Below are 14,141 nucleotides of genomic sequence, written 5' to 3'. Positions count from 1 at the left end.
GCTGGAAGTCATACAACGTCAAACATAGTATCTGTAAACCTACTAATGACAAGTATACAACCCATTGGATTCAAGAAAACTATACTGTACAATAGAAAACTTACATAACTCATCTTATGGAAAGGATTCAAACACACATGGAAGAGTGCACAAGAAGTCTAAAAAAACAAGTCTAATTCACAACAGTGAATGACAGATACAAGTCCTGCACAGTAGCCAGAGGGATTTTGAGCCATTTCTCCATCAGAACAGTGGCCAAGTTATTTTTGTGGCAGTTTCCTGACCTGCTCCTGTAAAACGCCTCAAAGTGGTGTTGGTCTGCCAGAATGATTCAGTAGTCTGTGGCAGTGAGGCATCTCTCTATAAGTAGTTTGTCTAGGTGTGACAGGAGGAGCGATTTTGATTACGTGCAGGTGCAGCATTAGCTTATTGGCAGCTCCACGGAGCTATAAAAACAGGAGCATGCACATTTACTGGCCGCGTCGCTAACACGTTTCTGTCACTTCCCGGAACTGGATGAGTGCTTGAGACGGTAAGGGGAACGTGCTGTTGGTTGTTTTTACCAACGTGCTGTTGGTTGTTATTGTATGTGTTTGATGACAAGAGGTGAACTGTTTTAATGTGTTTTAGAGACGGCGATTTGTTTGAAGAGCACTTCTGCCTTGACCCTACGAGTTGCGATGCAATGTCTGTTTAGTATCGTCACATAAATTGGGCATAGATATTGAAGCAGCTGTGAGAACCTGACACAGTGCTGGATCACTGTTTTGTACCGGCGTTTGCGGTAAAAGATTCCGTTTGCTCTCTATAGAACGTTAATATCTGCGATTGGTAGGTATTTATGCACACACACGCATTAGAATGGGAGAATATATCTAACAGAGTAATAGTCTCGCTTTGTTTATAGGTGTTGTGACGGCCCGTAATTTTTCCAGTCGGCGTTCTCCGTGTTTGTGTGTGGCTGCAGTGCTGTCCTGTTTCCAAATGTGGTCCTAAATCGGTTTCCAGACCTGTTTCCATACCGGTTTCCAAACCTGTGTTCAAGTTCACCTTTTGTTTATTTTCCTTCTTTTGTGGCTGTTTTTATGGTTTTGTTCTTTTTACTTTTGAAGTATTTATTTGCAATTTTGATTTGATTCTTTAGTTTGCTTTGATTCTTCAGTTGCATTTGGTTTCGATTGCTTCTGGGGTTTGAATGGTTAATTGGATTTTGGATTTCTTATTTAATTTCCTTTCTTTTCAATTGTATTTGATTTAGTTTTGATCTATATAATTTGACAAAGTCTATTCTTTTTTTTCTTTTACATTTTAACTTGTATTTTGTGGAAATTGATTTATTGTAGCAACTATTTATTAGTTGTGAATTTAATTATTTACTTGTTTTTTTTTTGTTTGTTTTTTTAAGTTGACTCAGTCTCAGGTGACTGTAGTTGATGTGTCGTCTTTTTCTTGGTAGGGCCTGAGCACCAGGGGTGAAGGACTGGTTTTTGGTGGTGGTATTTCCTCACAAGTGTGCAGTGACCATCTCACTCATTGTGTGTGTGCGCGTGTGTGGGTGTGTGTGCGCGTGTGTGGGTGTACTCAGTGAAGTACAGTGATTCACCTATAATGAGTGTGGTCTGATTTATCTGCTTCCTGTATTGGTAAGCTCTAGTCCCTGTTCCTCAACTTGTTCAAGAAAGAGATCTGTAGCTTGTTTGGTTGAAGAATGCTTCTTTATTTATTTTAATATTATTTTAATGAAGATGTCAATAAAGAGAATTGTGTATTGTTACCTATGTCTCTGACTTTAATTGGTGATACAAACTTGTGTATGCCAGTTGTAGGTGTCCCCCTCTAATTCTTTGGGTGAAATTCCCAAAGTGGCGTAGTCAAAACTAATATCTAATTTGTATTTTAGTAATAATTGTTCTAGAACCCTTAACACACACCGCCACATAGGGAATGCCATGATATTGGCTGACCTCAAACAAAGTTATGGGACAAAATAAAATATATGAAGAAATAATTTCCCTGTAATGTAGATGTGACAAAAATAAAAGCTTCATCTTATGAATCTGTTAGCCACTAGCACATATCTCCTATGCAGTACACAGACACACTCTTGCACACAATTATTTATTATTATATTTTAAAAAAGTAAAGATTTAGTAAAGAAACACCCCTGTAATAAAACTTCAGTAGCAGTACATGATATTACTGAGGAACTGAACCCAGATTCCTCCACAACTATAAAGTTCCTACACATGACTTCAGCCATTGTACATACTGTGTTTACTGCTGCAATGTAAACACAACAAACTACATCAAAATAAACAACAAATAAAAATATAAATGTAAAAATTCCTGCTGTTCACAGTTCATTATTTAGTGTAACATCACATGACCAAGACCAAGTCAGGTTAGATAGAAGAGTAACTGATGGTCCATGATGTGTGATCTGAGAGTTCTGCAGTAAATCAGAAGATCCTGACATGGTGATGAAGCTCCAGAGATGAACATCAGCTCAGTGGCTCAGGGGTGAAGTTTAAGATGATCTGAAATCCATGACGAGATCAGAGCAGACCATCTGAGAGAGGAAAGGAGAGGAGAAGATGGTGAAAAAAACAACTTTTATACCATGTAAAAAATGCCAAAGTTCATCTCTAAAGAAAAGAGATATAAAAAAGAAAAGAAATAAAGTGCTACCTTGTGTTGGTCGTTAACTCTGTGGTTGTGTGTCGACTGCCGTGTAAGTCACACTGTCCAGATCTGATTCTTTGTTTTTCATAGGGGATTTTCTGGCCCTTATGTCATGCAGCTCAGTGTCATGCAGCTCAGTGTCACAATGAACATTTTCATTCTGTAGAGAGATTCAGATTCAGATGATGAAGCAGCAAGTGCCTCAAGAAACTTAAGTACCACAGTATGACCAGAAGTATAAAGTTTAATAAAAAAAACTTTGAGGCTTCTTCTGACCAAAGTTTCTGATCTTGTCTAATGCACCTTTAAAATAACAGTAACACAAAGTAGGCAGGGAGGGTTGCCATGTTTCTGTAAACTCCCCACCTGAACTACAACCAAAATCCAATTGTATTCTTCTGTTTAACAAAAGATTGGTTACAATTTAATTTATCTTTTTTTTTTTTTTTTTTTTTTCTCGAATGTTTTCGTACCTGTTCAGTGGAGTCAGTGGCACGTCTGTGACCTGATGATAGGTGACAATTTTCCGTTTTCAGAAACATAAGATAAATATTTCAATTATAATATTAGACAATAAATTTAGACACATGTTAAACACAATTACCACAAAAATTCTCTCTGATTCTTTCAGACTTTAAACCTACCATTTTAACCAGTTTTACCTTTCACCCTGCTGTAGTACACAGACACACAGATGATGATGATGATGAAGATTACGATCACAACACATATAATAATCCAGTTGTTCCCTCCAGTCTGGTCTGAGTCTGAATCCTCTGATGAAGATCCTCTCTCATTAACACTGACCTCTAAAACACACATTAAACCACACAGAGATATCAGTACAGCGCTGAGGAAAACGTGTCCTCAAAGAAAATCTATCAAACATCAGACTACATTTACTGATATTGTTCAGTTTTTTTCAGCCATACATGCAGATGATGTCATCACTGATCCTTAAATAATAATCAGTGTTGTGCTGCTATAATAATATGAAGTGTTTTATTAAAGTTTATCCAGGAACAATAAGAGATGTTTAGAACTGGAGCTCACACCAGATTAAGAAAAGCCCTGTACTTTAGACACACCCCCTTGTCATGTCATTAAAATCTAACCAGGTTCCTTTTTCCATCCTAATGTACTGCTTTTTTCCATGAAACCCTGTTCAGAGTGAAAGGATCACAAACACTGGGTCACTTTCATTTATTCTACATTTATAATGTTTTAATCAACTGGAAATGGAAAGTGAAGATATTTTATCAATGTCAGATCAGAGTTATTGGTTAAGAACCATTTCAGTACTTTATCACATCACAAGGCTCTTAGATGAGGATTGAGTGTTGATTATTGAGAGGAAGTGACTGAGTGTGTGCTGAAACAGTAGTGAAATACAGGACAGGAGGTGTGTGTTCTCCTCACTCAGTCTAACACAGCCATGAAAAGCTTTAGAATGATCTGTGGGAACATTAAACTGTAGTTCTCTCTCAACCAGGACTGAAAAACACTGACATCTACAGGAAACATGCTGCTCAAGTCACTCAGTAACTTTACAGACATTTTAAACTTTGTGTACTGATATGTGTCGTACTCAGTATCGTCTGAGATTAATCCACTTACCAACAATCCCTCAGGTTCTATAGGGTTTTTGTGTTTTCACTCTAACACACTATCTGTACAATGTCTATAATTACACAATGTCCAGAAATTATGTACAATAAATCATTCACTGCCTTGTTCAGGAGTCTACAGATATCTGACCGAGCTGAAGCACCTCATAAATAATATAAAGTTTCTGTAATAATAATAATAATAATAATAATAATAATAATAATAATAATAACCTACTAATCTTAGATGTGTAGAAAATTACGAACAGTAGACAAGTCTTTACTTGATAAATGAGGGAAACTTCACCAATGTAAAGTCGGCCACTCGTTTATCCTCAGCTTCTATCCAACAAAGGAGAGGAAATAAGTCTAAATCACATACACAAGTTACACTAGTTAAAATACAGATTAGCATGTATACTTACACACCCAGGTGCAGCTTCTGAGAGCGAGGAGGGAAAATTGTAAAGACAGCCACTCAGTCTGGCTTAACAAATAACTGAAGATAGAACAATTACATTTATCAACTACAAAACTAAATACAAAAGGAGAAGACAAAGATATTCATAACAAATATTTAGAAGGTTTACTTTCTAACCAGGAAGATACTTTGAATGTTGATTCAGAGCTATTAAGCTCACGTGTTCACAGCCACACGAGGAAAGACCGCTAAGAAAACAAAGTACAAATAAGCAGACCAACGGTGTTCTACAGAGGGAAACGTACAATTGTCTGTCTCTTTAGCCAAAAGTTTCACTGTTTATCTTCCACACCTGGGCCAACTCCACCATCCATGTGATGTCCACGCCACAAGCATAAGTGGCAATTAACCTGAAAGGGATATAATACGGTAGGAATTTGTTCCTTCTGGCTAACCATTCCTACTGTAATATACTATAAGCACCACCCATGTACTTGGCCACTGCCAATCAACTTTAGTAAAAAATGAGATGGAGAAATAGAGCAGTAATCTGCTACATTTTCAGGGTAAAGTTTTAACTTGTTTTAACTTGTGGATGCAGCATCAGATTGGGTTTACTGGTTTTGTGTTCCTGAGCCCATGCAGTGATTTTCACTACAGAATATATCTGAGTTTAACACAGTGCTGCCTGAGGGACCACAGATCACCACCATGTGGTCTCATACTCGGCCTTGTGCTTTGTGGATTTTCTGAATGATATTGTGTTCATTAGATGCTGAAATCTCCAGAGTGGGAATGAACTATTTGCCCATCAAACATAACATTTAAATGATTTGCAAGAGTGTGATTGTCTTTATTTACATTTTACACAAGCTTTTATTGTCATTTGATCCATACTGTATATATCTGACACAGTACACAGTGAAATAGGACAACGATCTACAGGACCATGGAGCTACATACAGTAGAACAACACAGAGCTAAGGACTGAGAATAAGTTAGTCCTAGACACATGAAGTGTATCTGTGTAACCTGGTGTAAACAGTGTGAGACAAAAGACAGTGCAGACAAAACAAAACACTACAAGACACAACATCAGCACTGACCAGTCTGCATGGGCCATTGTGCAAAGAAAAGGATTGGACTGTGTTTGAAGGTTTTCTTTGCCGTCCTCCTGTTAGCTTATGTCACGATTCACTGTTGCTGTATTTAATAATAATAATAATAATAATAATAATAATAATAATAATACATTTTATTTAAAGGCGCCTTTCTGAACACTCAAGGTCACCGTACAAAAAACAACAAAGACAATCAATCAATCAATCAGGACAAACAAAGACAATATTTGTGTTTCTGGAACAATCACAGGTAGAAGAAACTAGCATTACATTGACTCCTGTCAGGCCTAAAGCCTACATTTAATATGATATTCCTATGTCCTCTCCTTAAGTATGTCCTGTCCTTATGTGTAGAGATGTAGATGCCTGAATAGCACAGAGGTTTTTCCTTAATCCTGATCATTCACTCACTCATAATGTGTCTGTTTTTTAGGTCATACTGTTTTTATCCTCATTCTTGATTTGACACTTTTCTCTTATCTTATCTGTGAGTACTTTGCACGTACACATCAGTACAAAATGGCGACTGTTTTTATTCCTACAGAACATTCCTGGTCTCCTGAATCTTCAGTGGTCACATTTGGTTTACATCTACACGTAAACGTCAGGAAATAAAAGCTGAAATCTGTTTTTCTTTTGGTTTGTTTTGTTTGTGCCTTTTGCCCAAGTTAAAACACTCTGACTCATATTATCTGAGTACTTTTATCACTTATAACATCTTCCCTTACGCAACAAAAATATATTTCTCAATATATTACGTGACAATATATTTCATGCGTCTCCATATATTGTGACATTTACATATATAATATATCATAATATATTACTAATGATATATTATATATGTAAGTGATATATTGCAATATATCGGAAAATACTGCAATTATTGCCGTTTTCATATATTGAATAAATACGTAATATACTATTTAATATATTGTTATGTATATTGAAATATGTCCAAAAATATATGAAATGATATATTGAGTATGTAATTGAGTATGTAAACCTAATGTATGTAAATATATATGTAAAATTATATGTGATAATATACCTCAATGTTCAAGATAATATAATCAGATTTATATGGGAACATATATCTTAAATATATTGATTTATATTACATAATATATTATATATAATTATCATATTATATATTGTATATAATTATCATATTATATATTGTACACATGGTAAATATGAAATAATCTAATGTACAATGTCTGTCATATATTTTAAAATATAATAGATTGAATAAGACATCAATATAGTTCACAGTAACTGAATGAGGTTTATTTCAAAAGCAGCAGCTGAAGGGACAGTGACCTGAGAGCAAACAGAATGAAAGGCATGTCACCATTGTTCCATCTAAGGCTTATGTACACGTAATGTACATAATGTGCTCTTCATAATGTAATGAAGATTAATAAACGGCTGGTTTGCTGGTAGGGATGTGCCATATATGCCAGATCATAATTAGTTCAAGGCTATAAAATCTTTTTTTTCTTCTTTTAAACGTGATATTTATGTGATCCAATAGATAATTCAGGTTCAGTTCCACAGTTACAGATTAACTTTACTGTAGTTTACAGTAAAGCAGTAAAAATAAGGAGTGTCTTTGGGTCAGTGAAGGAAGGCTGAGAGTCTCAGAGACAATCAGTGAAATCAAACAATGAATCTCATCTTCAATAAAAATTATAATGTAAAAAAATTGGTAAATCATGTATCACGTTCTCAGTAATGCTGAATCTTTCTGGTCTGCTGATCTTGTGGTGTTTCAGTGTAACCCATATGTTGGATTCACATTAAAGAAAAGGAGGAAAATATCTACTAGGTCTGAGATCACCAAACACTTAAAATAACAATTTATAAATAATTTAATGTCTGGAGTCCCGGGTTCGGGGTCTCACACCAAAAAAAATGTTTAAGAATAGTGTGTCTGCACTTATATGGAATCTAATCTTATTTAGTATAACTGCTTGAATAAAGGCACCAACACAGAAATTAACCTGAGTGAATAATGTATTAAAACTCTTTCTTTTTACTTTTAAACTGTATTGTAAGTTTCTTTTTCTGTTCACATTTAACAAAGAGAAACATTTGAGCACAATTTACCCACTGAACAATAACAGATGCTATTCAACAAGCACAGTAGCAAAAGAAAATAGATATATATTTACACATATATATCCCAAACAGTCCAAAACCAAATGTAGAAGTACCAAAGTTCCCAATTGAGGTAATCCTAACGTTGAAGAAACAAACTGTAGTTACAGTCCTGTGAGGGCGCAGTCCATCAGTATAGATTCCACAGTATCGCGTCCTTATCGACCCAAATCCATAACAGTCACACTGCGATGAAACAGTCCCAGTTCATAGAACACATGCTGCAAACCTAAAGCAATGAAACAGTTCAGACATGTATTTAGACAGATTTGCGAAGATGGATTAAGTTGAGCAGCTGCCAAAAACAAGCAGCGCGCAACTTTCACCACTGCTGGTGCACAAGTGACATCAACAGTTCTCCATTACATTTACTTAACATTGATAACTTTCAACTTAAACATTATATACACATGTATATTGTTTCAATACAATTTCACAACTTTTTAAACACCAATGATTATAATATAAAGAAAAGAAAGAAAACTTAGTTTGCAAACTTCATGCCCAATTCACAGACAGCATCAACCATCATCATCATCTTACATTATAAATTTAAAATACACCAAAATTATACAGAGAATAAGAATGATTGAACCTTACCTAACGCAATGAAACAGTTCAGACATGTATTTAAACAGAGATTCACGAGGATGGATTAAGTTGAGCAGCCACCATAAACATGCAGCGTGCATCTTTCACCACTGCTGGCGCACAAGTGACGTCAGCAACACGTGACTCAACTTCTCTAATAATCCATTTCACACCCAGAAAAAAATAAACACATATCTATATACACATGTATTTTACATGACTAAACATGCTATGCATTAGATAGAGATATATAAGTGTAAATAAGGAACACTTATTCTCAAGTATGAGAGATAGTGACAGATATATTTGATCTATCAATTCAATTATTCAAGTGGGTTACATCAGCATCACAGCTTATTCTGGGCATCAAACTGAAATGTTCTCCTCACAATTGAAGAACATTGAAATGATCCTTGTTGCTTTTCTCTTTGTAAAATAGATTCTGTACTTTATAAGGCGAATCTCTCGGCTCACAGAAGGTTCTGTACTCGTGATCACACTGAAGTTTCCTCAACGTGCGAAAAGTAAACACATGAGGAAGGACATGATGAGGATCAGAGGATGAGGGCAATTTATTCCTGCTTCACCTGGAAACAGACAAATTATTTATTCTTAATATTATTATATAAAATCTTAATACGTCTGGGTAAAAACATGATAAACCTTTTATCTGAAAAAAGTCAAAGATAAATGACGATCCTCAGGATTTCTAATTTATTTAAATTGGTATAGATATTTCCTCACCTGAGGGAGCTGGTGTTACGTCTTCCTTTTTTTGGGGTTTTGCTTTGGAGGAAAAATTAAAAGAAGAATTTTAGACACGTTCATTTCTTCACTTCTCTACAGATATAAACATTTACTTCATGACAACAAATAATATACTGTAGTATTATGTAAAAGGTATAAATACTACATCTAGTGAAGCAACATATAATCCATATATTAACAAATCCATGACAAAGCTCCTTAAGTGGAAAATAAACACGTGTCAATCACACGCAGGTGGCTGTTTTAAATGTCTGATAAACATGTGATATATTTAGATTTTATTGAAGAGCCACTAGAGGGCGCTAAACATACAACATCAGCTAGCTCTGTTGCATAAATATAAAACAATGATGATTATTAGAGAAGTTTCTCATCCATAGACACCAAGGGAACATATGCTAGAGTCGTACTCAGTATCGTCTGAAATTAATCCACTTACCATCAACAGAGAAAGTAACCATCTGAACCAAGCGTGTTTCCTCTTTGTTTTTCAGTAACAAAGAGCTTCTGTAGACAGCAGCATCATTAACACTGACGTTCTTCAACACTAAGGAACAGTTTCCTTTAAGAAGCTCGTCCTCAGGAACGTCCACACGACCCTCATATCCTTCACCATCAAACGATTCTTTACCCTTTCGCTCAAACACAATCTCAGAATCGATAAACCACTGAACGTGAGGTGTTTGGACAGGCAGATTGCTCCATTTACACGGCAGGACAGCTGTGGAACCTTCTTGGGCTGTTATGTTCCAAACCACTACAGAGTTGAGGGAAAAAAAAACTGTTAGAAAACATTTTTATTTATTTTTTAGAAACTAAATGTTCACCCACATGATAAAGGATATAATAGTAATGGTGTAAAGTGTAATAGTGTAAATTCTGTGGGTTGAGTTTTAGATGACCTTTTTTAGTAAAGAAAGTCTTTTGATGTTTATTCTGCTGTGTTCAATAATCTACAAAGCGCTATTACTTAACACCAACATTACCAGGGATACATCAGCACTGTTACTGGTGTTCACTAAATGTACTGGAACAATGCTCTGATACCCTGAGGACTACAAAACAGACAGAGATCTGGAAATATTTCACAATTAATGATTAAAATAAAGCAGACTGTAGACTGTGATCTGTAATAACATGAGGAGGAACTACAGCATCTTCATCGTTGTCATCTTCCTCACATCCACATGTGTATATAAATGAACACCTCCTGATGAACATCTCCAATCTCACCAAGATGAACTCTGAACCTTTCTGACAAACTTTCTACAAATAAAATATTGTCTGTGTCTTATTTATGTCTGTATTTGTGTATTTTTCTAACACATCATCTGTTAACTCTAAATAAAGTATTGATTCCTCTCTATAATAGATTTATTTCCAGCTCTGTTATCTGAGACACTGTGACTTCTATAATTAGTCAATATTTTACTCACCATCGACTGAGAGATCAACTCTTTTAATTTCTCTCCATATGTTAGGTCGCCTATTGTACCTGAGTTCCACCGAAAACGTTTTGTAAAAACGATCATCAGTGATTCTGACGTCCTTCAACACCAGGGAACAGTTTCCTTTACGCAGCTCATCCACAGGAACATCCACACGTCCTTCATATCCTGAACTCACCCTGCTACCATACATGCTTCGCTCAAACACTATCACATATCCAGTGCTCCACCGAAAATGTGTCGATTGGGCAGAGAGTCCGGTCACTTTACACGGCAGGATGACTGTGGAACCCACTGGAGCTGATACAGTAACCAGAGATTCTACACTGTCTGTGGGAGAAACATTACAATCTACAGGATTTGTAACATTTGACAAAACATTGTTGTGATATTTGATTCAATAGAAGGACACTTCTGTCTTGTTGGTGTTGTAGAACCTGGTCACTCACCCACACAGGCACAGACCCATAAGATGGAAATATAAAGGAGGGACATGATGTCTGGAAGACTCTTGTGGAGTGTTGGCAGATTTTCTGAAACAAACAAACAGAGACACGTTATAAATAAAAGTGACAGAACAGCTGACTGATGTCACACACAGATCTTAATAAAACTGTTTTAACTGAAGTTGCTGAGAAAAGAGGAGATCATCTTAATATTAAATGTTACATAAAACATGGTTGTATTCTCTGTATTTATTAGTTTCTGATTCACCTCCTGGGGCACGGTGGCTTAGTGGTTAGCACGTTCGTCTCATACCTCCAGGGTTGAGGGTTCGATTCCCGCCTCCGCCTTGTGTGTGTGGAATTTGCATGTTCTCCCCGTGCCTCGGGGTTTCCTCCGGGTACTCCGGTTTCCTCCCCCGGTCCAAAGACATGCATGGTAGGTTGATTGACATCTCTGGAAAATTGTCCCTAGTGTGTGATTGCGTGAGTGAATGAGAGTGTGTGTGTGTGCCCTGCGATGGGTTGGCACTCCGTCCAGGGTGTATCCTGCCTTGATGCCCGATGACGCCTGAGATAGACACAGGCTCCCCGTGACCCGAGGTAGTTCGGATAAGCGGTAGAAGATGAATGAATGAATGAGTTTATTTTAGCTATCCTGCATTTGGGTCTGTTTTTATCCCCGTGTCCCTGACAATCTCATTCCACCTCTAACACACACCTACAGTTCATGATAACACTGTTCATCCTCAGGTGACTGTTTTATAGACAGGTGAAGGGGAGGATTCTGTATATCTGTATAGTAAATGATATACCTGTGTGAATCCTCCTCATCTTCACCTGTCTATAAAACATTTATAGAGCTGCGATTTAATAAGGATTTAACTGATACTGGATGAGCTGCAGCATCTGAGTGGTTTCTGTTTCTGTAATAATAATAATAATAATAATAATAATAATAATAATTCAGGAATCTTGTCTCCTCGTCTACACCATGAATTCACGACTCTTACTGTATGATTAAAATGATAGTAAAAATTTCTTCACTTGATTTAAATTTCACACTGTGTGTGTTTGTGAATAATGAATTAGTTCTAAGCCTTTATACATAATACATGAAGGCTTGTGGGATTTGTGTAACTTGACCCTTGGTTTGCTTTATCAGATCTTCTCTTGGATTTGACCTTTCAATTTCAATTCAATTTATTTGTTTAGCGCTTTTAACAATTTCCCGTTGTCTCAAAGCAGCTTTACAGAAGTATGGAAACAGAAGAGAGAGAAAAAGAAATAAATATATAATAATAATAATAATAATAATAAATATAGCTGCAAGCAGCGATGACGGGCCTTCGCACGTTTGTTCATCGCTATACGGTGCCTTCCAGAAAACAATGCACGGTGGGCAAGTGCATCAAGTGGGTAAATATCAGTGGACTATTTTATGTTGTTACTGACCCATTTGGGGACTGTAGGTAAATGAAACCCCACATTTTAGACAAACGGGGGCGCTAGTGAGCCACTTAAGAGACACACCTTTGTCTGACCTTTTTGTCCACACTTAACAGCCGACAAATGTGATGTATGTGTCAAATTTCAAGTTAATCTAAGCACGCCAAAAGACTTAAATATGCCTGAAAAAGAAAGTAAAGTTTGACACGTTACCATGAGAACAGTGTTTGAGATATCAAAAATCCGTTCGCAATTTCGCATCTGCAATATCTCTGCACCATGTTGGCCAAGTCTGGTCTCAATTGCATGAATCCCCTAGGAGGAGTATTTAAAAGTTTACTGCATGAAGCTGACAAAAAATCCACCGTTGTGACTGACACACTTCCTGGGGCCTGTTGGTGGCGCTATACCTGGGACTCACAATAAGCACATAGATGCGATCGGAATCCTTGGCCGAACATACACACCGCGTGTCATCACAATAAGACATTTTTTGCTTTAGATATTAGACACTTTCTGTTTCTCTGAATTCGCCATAATTTTGTCGCCTCGCCATGGCAGCACCGTTCGAGATATCAAAAATCCCTTCGCAATTTAGCAAGTGCAATGTCTTGGCATCATGTTCACCACTTTTGGTGTCAATCGCATGAATTCCCTAGGAGGAGTATTTAAAAGTTCACCACATGCAACTGTTGTGACTGACACACTTCCTGGCGCCTGTTGGTGGCGCTATGTCCGAGATTCACAATAAGCACATCGATGCGATCGGAATCCTTGGCCGAACATACACACCGCGTGTCATCCCAATAAGACATTTTTTGCTTTAGATATTAGACACTTCCTGTTTCTCTGAATTCGCCATAACTTTGTCGCCTCGCCATGGCAGCACCGTTCGAGATATCAAAAATCCCTTCGCAATTTAGCAAGTGCAATGTCTTGGCATCATGTTCACAACGTTTGATGTCAATCGCATGAATTCCCTAGGAGGAGTATTTAAAAGTTCACCGCATGCACTTATAAAACAATCCAAAATGGCCGACTTCCTGTTGGGCGGAGCTCATAGTTTAGAGCGCGAAAGTTGTTCGGGTCGATGAGATCTATATGCGTACCAACTCTCGTACATGTGCGTACATAATTGCCCGATCTGTGCACCAATGTTTGTTTTTGCATTACAGGGGGCGCTACAGAGCCCCCCTGCCACGCCCGTATTCCAACCTTTGTCCAATCCTAGTGTCGCGCGACTCTGACGTGTGTGCCAAATTTCAAGAGTTTTCGAGCATGTTAAGGGACCCCAATTGGCCAATGTGTGGGAAAAAAAAAAAAAAAAAAAAAAAAATAATACTCCCGAGGAAAAACAATAGGGCTTCGCACCATTCGGTGCTCAGGCCCTAATAATAATAAGAAGAAGAAGAAGAAGAAGAAGAAGAAGAAGAAGAAGAAGAAGAAGA

General features: G+C 37.0%; 1 protein-coding gene and 1 long non-coding RNA gene across 2 annotated transcripts; both read right to left on the bottom strand.

Annotated features, from left to right (window-relative positions):
• Positions 1-2,113: 2,113 nt before the first annotated feature.
• LOC132857294 (uncharacterized) lies at positions 2,114-4,148 on the bottom strand. The gene is made up of 4 exons (XR_009649531.1): positions 3,345-4,148; positions 3,156-3,187; positions 2,689-2,842; positions 2,114-2,569 (listed from the first exon to the last, which is right to left on the bottom strand). It is a non-coding gene; the product is annotated as an uncharacterized LOC132857294 (long non-coding RNA).
• Positions 4,149-8,910: 4,762 nt separating this feature from the next.
• On the bottom strand, positions 8,911-11,409 carry LOC132856986 (uncharacterized). Its single transcript, XM_060886908.1, has 5 exons — positions 11,251-11,409; positions 10,790-11,131; positions 9,793-10,110; positions 9,330-9,371; positions 8,911-9,172 (listed from the first exon to the last, which is right to left on the bottom strand). The coding sequence occupies exons 1-5, from the start codon at positions 11,294-11,296 to the stop codon at positions 9,096-9,098; spliced, it is 825 nt and encodes a 274-aa protein (XP_060742891.1). The 5' UTR covers positions 11,297-11,409; the 3' UTR covers positions 8,911-9,095.
• Positions 11,410-14,141: the final 2,732 nt, after the last annotated feature.

The sequence above is a fragment of the Tachysurus vachellii genome, chromosome 14 (genome assembly GCF_030014155.1).
Source record: "Tachysurus vachellii isolate PV-2020 chromosome 14, HZAU_Pvac_v1, whole genome shotgun sequence".
NCBI classification, from domain to species: domain Eukaryota; kingdom Metazoa; phylum Chordata; class Actinopteri; order Siluriformes; family Bagridae; genus Tachysurus; species Tachysurus vachellii.
The sequence above is the reverse complement of the archived record's forward strand: the minus strand, read 5'-3'. Positions and strand labels throughout refer to the sequence as shown.

Bases quoted from the DNA above. Each gene is read 5' to 3' on its own strand.
- LOC132856986 (XM_060886908.1), bottom strand. From the start codon at position 11,296: ATGTCCCTCCTTTATATTTCCATCTTATGGGTCTGTGCCTGTGTGG. The intron at 10,111-10,789 runs GTGAGTAAAATA...TCAACTCTGTAG, and splicing joins AGTTGATCTCTCAGTCGATG to TGGTTTGGAACATAACAGCC. The intron at 9,372-9,792 runs GTAAGTGGATTA...TTTCCTCCAAAG, and splicing joins GGTTACTTTCTCTGTTGATG to CAAAACCCCAAAAAAAGGAA.